At 33.9% G+C, this 15,290-nt stretch overlaps 1 protein-coding gene across 1 annotated transcript in view; it reads right to left on the bottom strand.

The window, feature by feature from the left end:
• Positions 1-13,583: 13,583 nt before the first annotated feature.
• LOC111418610 (epithelial splicing regulatory protein fusilli) overlaps positions 13,584-15,290 on the bottom strand; it is a 123,167-nt gene continuing 121,460 nt past the window's right edge. Inside the window, exon 11 of the mRNA XM_023051204.2 lies at positions 13,584-13,935. Coding sequence (XP_022906972.1) covers positions 13,789-13,935 — 147 coding nt within the window. The 3' untranslated portion in view covers positions 13,584-13,788. The remainder of the gene's footprint in view (positions 13,936-15,290) is intronic.

The following is a 15,290-nucleotide window of genomic DNA, read 5'->3' as shown; positions in this document are numbered from 1 at the left end:
AAATGAGTGTCGTCACATAACTCCAATTATGCTGAACCATGTTAGAGACGGTTTTCAACATAACCCAACCCTGTATATGACGTGGTACACATTAGTAGAAGTAATAACGAAAAACTATCTCGAGTGAGACTGGCGCTGCATAATTTCACCATTTTTAGGTGGCGAAGTTAGACTAGGGCTTGTTTGTACGTTAAGAGTTTTACTATTTTAATCACTATCTCATAACGGATTTCGATGAACATTCGATATAAGTTAATCCTTGGCCCGACTCGAAATCTCTAGAATTCCAGTTTTCATGTTCTTTAAAATGACTTCTCTAAAATATATAATCCCACTAAATTAACTGTTTAAAATATACCGTTGTTAATCTAACATCGATGGTGCGTCAATTACTTTTCTCGATGATTTTCTAGAAATTAATCAAAATTCATCAATAATTCATTATCTTAACTCAGCAAGACTTTCAGATTTAGTTTTAAAGATTCGACTTTATAATTATTCTCTATGATCACAGTCTATTGATTTGAGATCTGGTGAACGTCGGGGGTATTCAACACTATCTCGTTCAACAATTTGTTGTCCAGGAAATACCTTATCTAGATAATGCCGAACATTTACATCAAAATAAGCTGGAGCATCATAATTTAGATTTATAATTTCATTTTTAAATAGCATATAAAACCTATCAGCTGTTAAATTTCCTTCGATAAAGAAGTTTATCAACTTGTACTGTAAATTTTATTTATTTACGACCTTTCTGAATACATTAATACTTGTAATACTTGAGATGTATTACACAGGGTTGAACTCGTATTGAAGGCTGGGGATGTTTAAAGGCAACACCCTATATGTGTTGCCTTTAAACATCCAAATTGACAAAGTTTGGATATTTACGGTGAATTTGGAAACATTGCGAATGTCATGCCTGAAATCCGTGTCCCATAATGGGCAAATCAATGGGCAAATTATTGAGTGGTAAATTGTCTCTCAGAAATAAGGCATATTTCTATATCTACGAGTGCTTGGAGTTCTTGTTAATGTTGCAAGATCCTATTTGCCTTTCATTCCATAATTCGTAGATTACCTAACATTACTATTTTTGGGAATGTGATTCTGTAATTATAGCACTATATTCAAGTCTAATAATAAATTCATCCATTTTACCAATACCAACCATTTTGCAAATATTGGTTGCAAATGTGACATACAAAGCGCGTCTTATTATTGTTTTAACACAAATGACTCCGTTTTCTAATAACTGTTGCTTTTGAATCTTCTCTAGGAACATTAGTGATGTTTGCGTCACTTCTTGGTGACTTTGATGAATTGCAGGTGAAATATTTTCTATAATTGTACGACGTTAAGTCTTAAACCATTGATGGTTAATTTGTTTTCGTCTATGTTTTCAATTTTGGCAATATAGAATCTTTCCCGTTTTTCTGTAGGAAATTTACATATAATATAGTCTCCCACATTTAGGTTAATATTTCGTGATACATCCAAGTTTGTTAAATTATGTGTCTTAGATGATAGCGACTCCTCGATTTCTTGAAATTTTGGCTCATTAATGGATTGATCAAAGGATGTAGATATTGGCGACATAGAATAATTTTCTTTGTCATTCTTATTTTCACCTAAATCTGATTGGTTTGAATCAGATTCTTCTTCGACTTGTTTTACTGGTTGTGTTTTTCGATTTTGTTGCTTTAGTGGTTGTTGGTGTAGAAATCAGAGTTGGCACTATTAAGTCAGCCAATGAAACGCTTTTCCCAGGCAAAACATTCAATTTTTCCCCGTTTTTGTAGCAGTTCCCGAAGAAGATTTTAATTGATCCAGGTGTGCAACTAGAGCGTTCGCCCAAGCCTGTTCATCCTGGCTGGTTTCGTTTGTTGCATTATTTTGGGGTATTTGACTGAGAACCTTATTAGGAACAAATGAGAAAATGCCACATGCCTTGAAACCAGCAATTGAGTTTTCTATTGACCGAATGCCCACCGTTTCAATTGTTTCTTTTAGAAGACTGAGAAATTTGGTTTTAGGCACTACGCCACGGTTTCTAATTTATCAACGCTCTAGAATTTTTCTCCAGCATGCCTTTAGAGGCCTAAAATATGCTACATCGAGCGGTTGCAAAAGATGCGTCGAGTTGGGCGGAAGAAGAACAAACTTAATTCCATTGTTTTCGAACTTTTGGATAACACCAGTGGTTATGTGGCTATTTAAATTGTCTCCTATGAGAATTTTCGGTCCGTTAAGTTTTCGAAAATAAGGTAACGCAATTGTCTTGAACCAATCTTCGAATAGTTCAGAATCAAACCATCGTCTCATAGAACGGTTGTACCTAGCTCCTTCAACGCCTCCTTCAGTCCATTCTTCGTAAGAATGTTTTACTTTATACACAACATATGGCGCCAATAAGGGTCTATATGCTGCTATAGCAAACATAACGGTGGTGTTGCTTTTTGAAGAGTCAATTGTCCTGTGAGTGTGTTTCGAGCCCCTTTTTGTAACCACTTTGACGGATCCCGGGTCGTCCACAAAATTGGTCTCATCGTAATTTATAATATTGGCAGGAGGCATACCTGCTAGGGAACTCGTTTGGTGTTCTCCGCTAATTTTATTGTCAGTTCTGGATGTCTTTACATGAACTTTTTAAACCAGTCCAGACCTGGAAGATTTATCTTTAAATCTTTTTTCAGTCAGTTAACTTGTTGAGATATTGTTGCACAATTGCCCTCACGTCATTTGATTTCAAAGGAAATCCCCACTCTGCCCAAATTTGAATGCGTTATCTTGGCTGTCATTTAGTACAGGTTGGCGGCCATATCTTATATAATGATGTGATATATAATGACTCCAAACTGCTCTGAAACTTGGTGCATGAACATGCTGCCCTGTCGGACTGCCGCCACTGCCCGTTCTACATACAATTTGTCATAATTACACTTTCCCTGGGGTCCCAACTTTTTCTTGTATACTCTAGGCATCCTATAAAGCAAACAGTTTTAAAAAGGAACTGTTTCGTTGTAGTTCCCGACCCATTTCAGTTTGTATTGTAGCTGATTCATTTTACCCCTTACTATGCTCATTTTTTGTTACAAGCTACATAGTCATGTAACGATATAAATAAAAAAATAAATAAAAATTGGAAATACGTTCCTTAGATGAATAGGCTACACCTGTTAATAGTTATGTATAACTAAAAAATTCCCCCCTCTTTCACCAACTAAACGTTGTCGACTAATATTTAGCTTGCAACAAATCGTGCTTTCATACTACGTTCGCGCGAAGTTCACCTGTTTTCGGAATCCGGTTGACAACACCCCACCAGCATTAGCGAATGCACTGACAAACCACAAAAAAGTAGTATAGTAACAAACGAATACCACGCGGAGATTGCTTTGGGTTCAAGACTATAGAGTCTGCGCATTAAAATTCCCGACCAGAACCGGTTGATGGTAAGTAACCATTATCGTTTTTATCATATTCTGTGTACGGTCTATATTTTTGCGAATCGCTAGGCCATAATACATATGTAATGAGCTTTCTTATTAGAGCATCTGCCAAGATTATAAACGGCATTTTTCCCAAGAACCGTTACTAGACACTTTTAGATTCATACTTAGCCTCTCTTCCCTTTCATTTTCTTCTTTTTCTTCTTCAATTGCTTTTGTGCTGTACAATTCAAAAGCTGATTTAGTGGCTGTATGTAGGTGTTCAATAATATTATTGTATGCAGTTTCACTCAATTCATCGCACATATCCATAAGATTGCAAAATAAATTGAATCCTTGTCTCCTAATGCCCAGTAGCATAACGAAAACAATCCCAGTGTTGATTAGCAGTTCAGAATATATGTCTCTTCGGCTACAGTGACAAAGCAAAACGAGTTTGAACCCAAGACCTCTTGATCTATCTTACTCAAATTGCATACTGTCTTTACATTAACGACAAATAACGTTTATATCTAACGTTCTGAACACGGTAAAAAACTATATCAAACGATGTGTGCTCGTTATTGCATACAATATGGACACTACTTGGTGTGAATAATATATTTTGTCCTTGCAGAATATTTTTCAATTTTTTCTGCTTCTTCTTTGATAAATTGATTAAATTGAAAACAGACGCTTGATTTCGTTTTAGATACGTAGACATTTCAATTTATAATAAGTATTATAGTCAAAGACTAAAGAAACTCTATCTTGATGTCTTGAATATACAGGCTGTTTCATGAAGTTCTCCCGGCACTAATGGAGCATGTTGTGTAGGTGATTTGTAATAAAAAAGTTCATATCATAAAGTTAATGACTCGATTTATGATGGGGAGCTGCTTTGCAGTGATTATATTATTTTTAGACTTGACAGAAAGTCTCCGATCTCTCATAAGGAGGAAGGTGGTGGTGTTCTTGTGGCTATACGAAGAAGCGTTTCAGCTACACCTCTACCAGAATTAACTACCGGTGCTGAAGATTTGTAGCTCTCCGTCCATGTTGGTGATAAAAGAGTGCTCTTGTGTTGTGCCTACCTTCCCCCCAGTGATATGGTTCTTTTTACTATGTTCCTTCAACAATTACAACGTGTTTGTGAGCTTTATCCTGAAGATACTCTTCTTATAGTGGGAGATTTTAACTTACCTAATATTTCATGGCAACAATCGTCTTCCGGGCATCTGGTTCCTATAGGTGGTAATGATGCTCGTTCAAGAGAATTTCTGTTAGCGTATTCTTATGGTAACCTTGTACAATATAATAACATTGTTAACTGCAATAGTAGAACTCTTGATTTAATTTTGTGTAATATGGATACGATATGTTCTGTACGTTTATGCAATGATCCGCTTGTTGGCATCGATGTCAATATAATGATGTGATATATAATGACTCCAAACTGCTCTGAAACTTGGTGCATGAACATGCTGCCCTGTCGGACTGCCGCCACTGCCCGTTCTACATACAATTTGTCATAATTACACTTTCCCTGGGGTCCCAACTTTTTCTTGTATACTCTAGGCATCCTATAAAGCAAACAGTTTTAAAAAGGAACTGTTTCGTTGTAGTTCCCGACCCATTTCAGTTTGTATTGTAGCTGATTCATTTTACCCCTTACTATGCTCATTTTTTGTTACAAGCTACATAGTCATGTAACGATATAAATAAAAAAATAAATAAAAATTGGAAATACGTTCCTTAGATGAATAGGCTACACCTGTTAATAGTTATGTATAACTAAAAAATTCCCCCCTCTTTCACCAACTAAACGTTGTCGACTAATATTTAGCTTGCAACAAATCGTGCTTTCATACTACGTTCGCGCGAAGTTCACCTGTTTTCGGAATCCGGTTGACAACACCCCACCAGCATTAGCGAATGCACTGACAAACCACAAAAAAGTAGTATAGTAACAAACGAATACCACGCGGAGATTGCTTTGGGTTCAAGACTATAGAGTCTGCGCATTAAAATTCCCGACCAGAACCGGTTGATGGTAAGTAACCATTATCGTTTTTATCATATTCTGTGTACGGTCTATATTTTTGCGAATCGCTAGGCCATAATACATATGTAATGAGCTTTCTTATTAGAGCATCTGCCAAGATTATAAACGGCATTTTTCCCAAGAACCGTTACTAGACACTTTTAGATTCATACTTAGCCTCTCTTCCCTTTCATTTTCTTCTTTTTCTTCTTCAATTGCTTTTGTGCTGTACAATTCAAAAGCTGATTTAGTGGCTGTATGTAGGTGTTCAATAATATTATTGTATGCAGTTTCACTCAATTCATCGCACATATCCATAAGATTGCAAAATAAATTGAATCCTTGTCTCCTAATGCCCAGTAGCATAACGAAAACAATCCCAGTGTTGATTAGCAGTTCAGAATATATGTCTCTTCGGCTACAGTGACAAAGCAAAACGAGTTTGAACCCAAGACCTCTTGATCTATCTTACTCAAATTGCATACTGTCTTTACATTAACGACAAATAACGTTTATATCTAACGTTCTGAACACGGTAAAAAACTATATCAAACGATGTGTGCTCGTTATTGCATACAATATGGACACTACTTGGTGTGAATAATATATTTTGTCCTTGCAGAATATTTTTCAATTTTTTCTGCTTCTTCTTTGATAAATTGATTAAATTGAAAACAGACGCTTGATTTCGTTTTAGATACGTAGACATTTCAATTTATAATAAGTATTATAGTCAAAGACTAAAGAAACTCTATCTTGATGTCTTGAATATACAGGCTGTTTCATGAAGTTCTCCCGGCACTAATGGAGCATGTTGTGTAGGTGATTTGTAATAAAAAAGTTCATATCATAAAGTTAATGACTCGATTTATGATGGGGAGCTGCTTTGCAGTGATTATATTATTTTTAGACTTGACAGAAAGTCTCCGATCTCTCATAAGGAGGAAGGTGGTGGTGTTCTTGTGGCTATACGAAGAAGCGTTTCAGCTACACCTCTACCAGAATTAACTACCGGTGCTGAAGATTTGTAGCTCTCCGTCCATGTTGGTGATAAAAGAGTGCTCTTGTGTTGTGCCTACCTTCCCCCCAGTGATATGGTTCTTTTTACTATGTTCCTTCAACAATTACAACGTGTTTGTGAGCTTTATCCTGAAGATACTCTTCTTATAGTGGGAGATTTTAACTTACCTAATATTTCATGGCAACAATCGTCTTCCGGGCATCTGGTTCCTATAGGTGGTAATGATGCTCGTTCAAGAGAATTTCTGTTAGCGTATTCTTATGGTAACCTTGTACAATATAATAACATTGTTAACTGCAATAGTAGAACTCTTGATTTAATTTTGTGTAATATGGATACGATATGTTCTGTACGTTTATGCAATGATCCGCTTGTTGGCATCGATGTCCATCACCCTGCCTTAGAGTTTCGTTATCAGTTTAATCATCAACAGCTTTTGCGGGTTAGTCCTTGTACCAAATATGTATTTAGTCGAGCTGACTTCAATAGTATTAAGAGTGCGTTGCTGAGTGTGGACTGGGACGTAATACTTAACAATCGTGATGTTAATCAATGTGTTACCGAATTTTATGACCGTGTTAATCGTATTATTTTTGATAATGTACCACGTGTTGCTGCCAGTAAATACCGTTATCCCAGTTAGTATTCATCCTCTACAATCAAAACCATTAAAGAAAAATTAAAAATCCACAAAAAATGGAAAAAGTGGGGTAATCACTCGGATTTTTTATCGTTTCAAGTTTTACGTAGAAGATCTAAGACGTTGATCTCAAGAGATTATAATATCTATTTAAGTAATATACAATCTGACTTAATTAATCATCCGGCTCATCTTTGGTCATATGCAGCTAATAGAAAACGTGGCAGTGGCGGTGTACCGGCTCGTATGGTATATAACGGTGAGTCCGCAACTGAGGGTCACCAAATTGTGGAGTTATTCTCTAAATATTTTAGTTCGGTTTTTATTGATAGTAAAAATCTGCAACAAGTACGTCAAACTATATTAAATAACTTTTGCCCCTGGTTCTCGGTTGATGATGTTTTGGATGGTCTTACTTCCGTTGATGATGGTAACTTGGGACCGGGTCCCGATGGATTACAGGGTATTTTCATTAAAACATGTGCGCCGGAGCTTGCTAAACCACTTTTCATTACTTTCTACCGTTCTCTTTCACAATCAATTTTCCCCTCTGAATGGAAGAAAGCGTTTGTTCTGCCAATATTTAAGTCGGGTAGTAGAAATATCGTTTCGAACTATCGCCCTATTTCTATTTTATCCATAATATCTAAAGTATTCGAAAAAATTATATATGATAATTTATACCGTGCGATACAACCTTCTCTGATTCAGCAACAACATGGCTTTCTCCGTGGCCGTTCGGTTGATACTAATCTGGTGTCTTACATCAACTTTATTCAATGCATGAACGAAAACTGTCAGGCAGATTCCATTTATACGGATTTCTGTAAAGCGTTTGACAAATTGAATCATGCAACACTCCTATCTAAATTAGAAAGGTTTAATTTGTCAAATTGGCTGTATCGTGGTTGGCTTCTTATATTTCCGATAGATGTCAAGCTGTAAAAATAAATAACTATACTTCTAACTTCGCCTTAGTTACTTCTGGTGTACCTCAAGGAAGTCACTTGGGTCCGGTTTTATTCCTAGCCTACATTAACGATATTTACGAATGTTTTCATCACAGTGAATTTTTGCTTTACGCTGACGACTGCAAAATATTTACTAAAGTTCAATCAACTTCTGATTGTGTAAAACTTTAAGATGATCTTAATCGTTTGCAAAATTACTGCACAAACAATTTTCTTTATTTAAATTATGACAAATGCATACATATTACCTTCAGCAGAAAAAGATACACCGTAGGCTATGATTACAGACTTGAGAAATCATTCGGAAGAATTATTCTCTAAGGCTAATAGGATTTTAGGTTACATCATTAGAATCTCCAGACCTTTTACTAACCTACAATGTATAAGGTCCTTATACATGGCATATGTAAACAGTCTTCTAAATTATGCATCGGTTGTCTGGAATCCTGTATATGCTGTGTATATTGACCGCCTTGAGGGATTGCAGAAAAGATTTGCTCGATATTTGGCTCACAAATTTAACTTACCGTACTGTTCCTACGAGCAAAGGTGCACCGTCTTTGGTTTGCGAACGCTGCTGAACGTAGATCTGCCGCTGATATACTGTTCTTGTATAAATTGATCAACGGTTTGCTTGATTCGCCCGAACTTATGAATCATATTTCATTCACAGCGAATGAAATATAAAATAGCTGGGCACAGCGCCCAGCTATTTTACTCGAGATCAGTGTTTATTTAGATTGCCCACTTCTAGCACTAATGCGTACTTTAATTCGCCGTTACCTCGTATTATGAATATGTATAATCGTTATTGTCCTGACGTGGACATTTTTGTTTTATCTTTTAGTACTTTTCGGAATGCTATTTGTAAATTGAACGTGTGTCAATAATACTTTTTATTTTGTAATTTATTTTAAATATCATTCTCGTTATCTTTTAGTTGCTTAAATTGTAAATGAGTTCTTTTGTATTTTTTTTTAATTATGTTTTTATATTTTAGAGGATACTGTTGTGGGGATTACCCTGTATGTATCCCAAATAGTGAAATAAATAAATAAATAAATATGAACATATGTCCGATTCACTTCACTTATTGAGTTATATGAATTTGAAAATAATATTTAAAAATTATGGCGTTACGGCCCAGCGCAGGGCTCAATGGGTAAGTGTGCTATGACTGCATTAGTAAAATAAAGTACTTATTTAGGTTACCGTCATGTTTGACCAAAAAAGAAAAGCATTAAGCAAAACAATTCACTTTATTTATTGAGCTACACTTATGCATTTAAAAATAAAGTAATTGCGATAATGTTACTTTTTATTATAATTTGAAAAAATAATTTATTAATTTTAAACATTTTCGAAAATTCCACCTCCTGCTTCAATACACTTATCTGCATGCCTGTGAACGGCTCGCGTTGCATTTTTTATCTTTGCACGGTATTTGCGTTGCAGCGTCAAAAATTCTTTGGATTAAAGCCTCATGTGTGTCTACTTTTTCTTGATATACTAAATTTTTCATCCAACCCCACATGTTATAATCCAGAGGATTGAGATCTGGAGATCTGGCTGGCCAAACGTGCGGTCCACCTCGACCGATCCAGCGGTTAGGAAAACGTTCATTTAGATGATCGGTGACTCTACGGTAAAAATGAGAAGGAGCTCCGTCGTGTTGCAAATACATTCTTAATCGTCTTGCCAGAGGTACATCCCACAGTAAACGCGGAAGTTTTTCTTCCAAAAATTGCAAGTACCTTTGTCCGGTAAGACGATCTTCAAAAATAAACGGTCCTATAAGTTGATCGTACAACATTCCGCACCACAGATTAATGCTAAATCTGCTTTGAAAATTACTTTCTATGGTAGCATGAGGGTTAATGTCTGACCATTTATGCAAATTATGGATGTTATTTATGCCATCTCGAGTAAATTGTGACTCATCCGTAAATAAAATGTAGCGGTATAAGTTCCGATTATTATTTAACTACTGACAAAATGCCAAACGCCTAGGGAAGTCTTCTGGCTTCAGATGTTGAACACGCTGTAGATGATACGGATGCAGCAGAATTCTTTTTAATGTTCTCCATACCCTGGTATTGGGAATCCCTAAACGTATAGATATCCGTCGCGTACTAATGCAGGCATTGCGCTCGACAATGTCAAGGATGTTCTGTTCTTCTGCAACATTCTGTTGTGTTGCTCGTTGATACTGCATATGAACGCTCAGAAATAAACCAGTTTCTCGGAGAGCTTGGAAGGTACTACTAAAAGTCTTCGGCGATGGAACACGCCGATTTGGAAAACGTCGTCGATATTCAATTGAAGCTGCAGTAGCGTTTCCATCACAATTTCCCAGTACAAAAATCATATCAGCATACTCAACAGTCGTAAACTTAAACGCCATTGTACGCAAATAAAACTCAAATAATTTTAGATTAAACGGCAAGCTTGTCAAATTTGGCAGTAAGGTAAATAAGTACTTACCCTTTGAGCCCGCGCTGGGCCATAACGCCATAATTTTTATATATTATTTTCAAATTCATATAACTCAATAAGTCAAGTGAATCGGACATATGTTCATATGAACTCTTTTATTACAAATCACCTAAACAACATGCTCCATTAGTGCTGGGAGAACTTCATGAAACATCCTGTATACAAATTGGCAAAATACCTGATTTTGTAGTAAACATAACACAAACCATAAAAGAGTTATTTATATTACAAGTGGGCTAGACACATAATTACAGTACGAGTGTGGAGAATTGCACGACGAGGTCGTAGACCGAGTCGTGTAATCACACGAGTACTGTAATTATGCTCTAGCCCACGTGTGATATACAGCATTTTATCTACGACTGCTAAAAATTACTAAAAAATCAATTTCTTTAAAAATGTCTATTTGACACTTATAAAAATATTTTGAAATGATTGTTGACAATTTTGAATTGTCAGTTTCAACAACATGTTTACTCATCTGGAATAAGTGTTTCGAAATGTAAAAACAACAATTAATGTTTATAATAAATAGTATTGTTTCTCTGTAAGTAGATAGCACTTTTTCTTTTGTATTGTTGCTCGTTTCAATAAATTAAGTCTGTTCTGATTAGGCTAAAAATGCGTTACGTAATGAAACCAGTGCGGTAATGAACTTCATTACGTAACTCAAATCACCTCAAATGAGTGCGGTAATGATGCCTTATCCAAGCAGTCGTAGATAATAGTTATTTATATTACAAGTGGGCTAGAAACATAATTACTGTACGAGTGTGAAGAATTGTACGACGAGGTCGTAGACCAAGTCGTGTAATCACACGAGTACTGTAATTATGCTCTAGCCCACGTGTGATATACAGCATTTTATCTACGACTGCTAAAAATTACTAAAAAATCAATTTCTTTAAAAAAGTCTATTTGACACTTATAAAAATATTTTGAAATGATTGTTGACAATTTTGAATTGTCAGTTTCAACAACATGTTTACTCATCTGGAATAAGTGTTTCGAAATGTAAAAACATAACAATTAATGTTTATAATAAATAGTATTGTTTCTCTGTAAGTAGATAGCACTTTTTCTTTTGTATTGTTGCTCGTTTCAATAAATTAAGTCTGTTCTGATTAGGCTAAAAATGCGTTACGTAATGAAACCAGTGCGGTAATGAACTTCATTACGTAACTCAAATCACCTCAAATGAGTGCGGTAATGATGACTTATCCAAGCAGTCGTAGATAAAAATGATTTATGATAATGTTAGGTAAAAAACGTTAATAACCATATTGTCCAAGATATTCTAGGAAAATATTGAAGGAAATCCTTTTTTAAACAATTAGCGAAGAATACGTTTCAATGAAGTATCACATTTTTAAGATATTTTTTAAGGTTCTAAATGTATTTTCCGCCTTAATAAAGGATTATTAAATTTTCTTTATATGGAAGATTAAACACAAATTACTAACAATTCAATATTTATTATCTATTTATCTCAACAATTGCAGTACATGTCGTAGTACAATAATAAAATTGTAATAGATTAACGTTTTTCTATTTCTCTCTCACAGTTCTCAAAAAATAAACATCCGGGTTATAACGTCATTTTTTCTTTCATTCAGTAATAATCTTACAGTACATACTCATTTATACTTACATACGCTTTCGTTCTTTTCTCTACAGTTAAGTAGACTCTGTTTCTCGCGGTTATCGATCGATTTGTCGTACTAACAAACAAAAAAAATGTGTCATATAGAGTACTATAGGCCATACGAACATAGTTTTCGATCGAATCCTATACGTAGTTCGTGAGTTTAGCGGACTAAAGCTACAAAATTATTTAGTTGTAATAATTAAAAACAAAAAAAAAATAGTAAAATTATAATCATAGAAATGACGACTAAGTTGCTTTTGTTTTAGAACTAGAAATTATTTAGTAATTATAATGGATGATAATATGCAGTTTTCTTTTCTCTTCTCACTACGAACGTTATAAGTATTTAAATAAATTTAATGTATTTATCAAAACTTTCTGTTATTGAATCGTTTCTTTCAAATTTCTTTTAAACAGTGTATATTGCACAGGGACTATTTGCTCGCTTGATCGACAAGCTCTGTATTATACACGATCTAATTAATTGTTATATATTATATAAAATAAAATACACAATGAGATAGCTCCATCGAAGCGTTTACTCGAATAACTAGAATAATTCGTTGCAAAAAGGAATTTTTTTTTGCTCAAACTGACTTTGGTCTTACATTAGCTATTTATTAATATAGTATATATATTTTTTTTAGTTAGTATTTTTTTTTTAATAATAATAAATTGAAAGTGTAAAAAATAGCATTTTGCGACTATAAGCTATAAATCACAAAGTAAATCTAACTAAAATCGCTAAGCGAGGACATAGACGACGCATCTACCGCGTGCTTTGCGAAAATTGAGCGTTTTGTTTCCACAATTTTCGTCAAAAATTTATTTCCAAAACATTTCTTTTTTAGTTAGGTTTTAATACCTTGATATTAATTTTTTGACGAATATTGTATATTTTCTTATTCTTTTTGGAAGACATAGTAATATTTGCTGCATCCGATATTAATTATTGTCTTTATCTAAATCACTAACCTATATTCATATCAAAAAATAATAATAAAGTTCACACGCGAATCGCTAATTCTATGAGGGGCAAAAATCAGTAAGTAAAGTTGACTGTGTATGTGTAAAAAATAAAAATAATTCGACATTGCTAACTTTACATATTTACTAATAATATGTATGTATAAAAAAATTGCACTTCTTTTTGTGCTAACTAGATTAATGTAATAATTAAATTGTTCTTTTTATATTTTTATATTATAAGGCGTTTTTTATATAAAATTTAATGCGTTTAACAATTATAAAATATATATTATTTATTATATAAATCTTTAATGGTCTAACTACTTCTCTTTAATATTTCTTTTTCGGAAATTATTTATTCTACTATTTAAATTAAGTTGTCGTAGTTTTATTTTTTAATTTGATATGAGACACGTCGATAAGTTATAATTTAAAAAACATAAATCGAAATTAAAAAGATATATAGCTAAATAATAATCACTAATAACGATTTCGATTATTTGATTTTTTTAAGAATTTTTGGAAATATCAACTTTTTAATCTTATAATTTTTCGATTCTTTTTTCTAAATCAATAATTCGACGTATTGATTACCGAAGTTTGCTCTTTGTTTCTCATGTTCAGCTCTTGTAAATGTATCATGGAGAAATCTTCCGTCGATTGTTGGAATCGGCCCACCCATTGGTTGAATTGGAATACAATCTGGAGGAATCTAAAAAATTGATTAGTTAAAAATTGATAATCAGTTTGTGGATGTTTTTTGTACAAAGTAAATGAGTATCAATAATTTTTTGTTATGTTATAAATCACAAAGCAAATTATTTGAACAAATAAGAATATAATTGCATCTAGTTTTAATTAGAGATGGAAAATTTTCAAAAAAAAATAGGAGAATATTCTCGATTTTGAGAACAACCTTTTAAATATAAATACAGCTCATATAATGTGGCATGGTTCATATTTATGGGATTAATTCCTATAGAGGACTTATTTATGATGCTTAGAATATATTTGGCGTAAAAAATAAACAACAAAAAAGCAAGTATTATTCTAAGAAAAATTAAACAATTATCAGTTCGAATTTAATTAATTTTCAGACAGCTCTGGCAAAGTTTCCAAATCACTGCATTCAGAAATGTCTTCATTGCCATCATTAACCTCCACATTGGTGGCAGAATTTAATAACTTTAAATTATATGCAATGAAAGTTATTTTACCAGCTCGGTCAGCCGTAAGCCGATTTCGTTTCGCAATGTGAATAAAGCTGTAGGTGCTGAAGCTTCTTTCTGTTGCTGCACTCGACGTAGGCATACTTAGTATCTTGACAACATCCAACGGGATATGGTTTTTCCGCGGATTTTAAAACATATGGTTTTCCCAATAACCCTTCTGTGGATCGATAAAGGGCTAATTCTGCCATTACCTCTGCAGACTCACGTGGGCTTGTTACAGTACCCATATTGTCTATAAACTCTGTTCCTTGTATTTGTTCTTCTCTATTAAGATGAATTCCATTAAAATTTGGATCTAGAATATTTGCAGCAACATGGACTTTATTGCCCATTTGCTTTCTCTTAACTAGAAACAGTTTTTTACTTCCCTTATCTCTTGGTTAAGCAAAGGGTTCGAAGAAACAACTTATTCAAAAGCATTCAGCTACTTGGCTAAACCTTGGTTTATCTTCTTCCAGTTAGGTTATGTATTTAACAATAGAGTTTATTAGGTGATAAAAGTCTGAAACTTTTACCCAAAAAACACACGTTAACTGAGTATATCTTCAACTGTTTCACAAACTGCAAATGTTTTTAATGCATATTTCGTATCAAGAAGACTTTTTAAACTATGAATAATTGATCCCCATCGTGTTTTCACAGGTAATTTTAAGGAAATGGCTGCTTTGGTATAAATTTTTTCAGTTTGCATTTTCTTGAAAGTAGCCAATAAAATTTCTTTGATGACAGACTTAATATCTTCCATAATAGTAGACATGGTTTTCATTATTTTAACAAATTTTGCGTATGAGCAATGCATCCATAAACAGAAATATGTGTGTACTTTCCATGAAGT

The sequence above is a fragment of the Onthophagus taurus genome, chromosome 7, assembly GCF_036711975.1.
Source record: "Onthophagus taurus isolate NC chromosome 7, IU_Otau_3.0, whole genome shotgun sequence".
NCBI classification, from domain to species: domain Eukaryota; kingdom Metazoa; phylum Arthropoda; class Insecta; order Coleoptera; family Scarabaeidae; genus Onthophagus; species Onthophagus taurus.
This window is presented reverse-complemented; position numbering and strand designations above follow the sequence as displayed.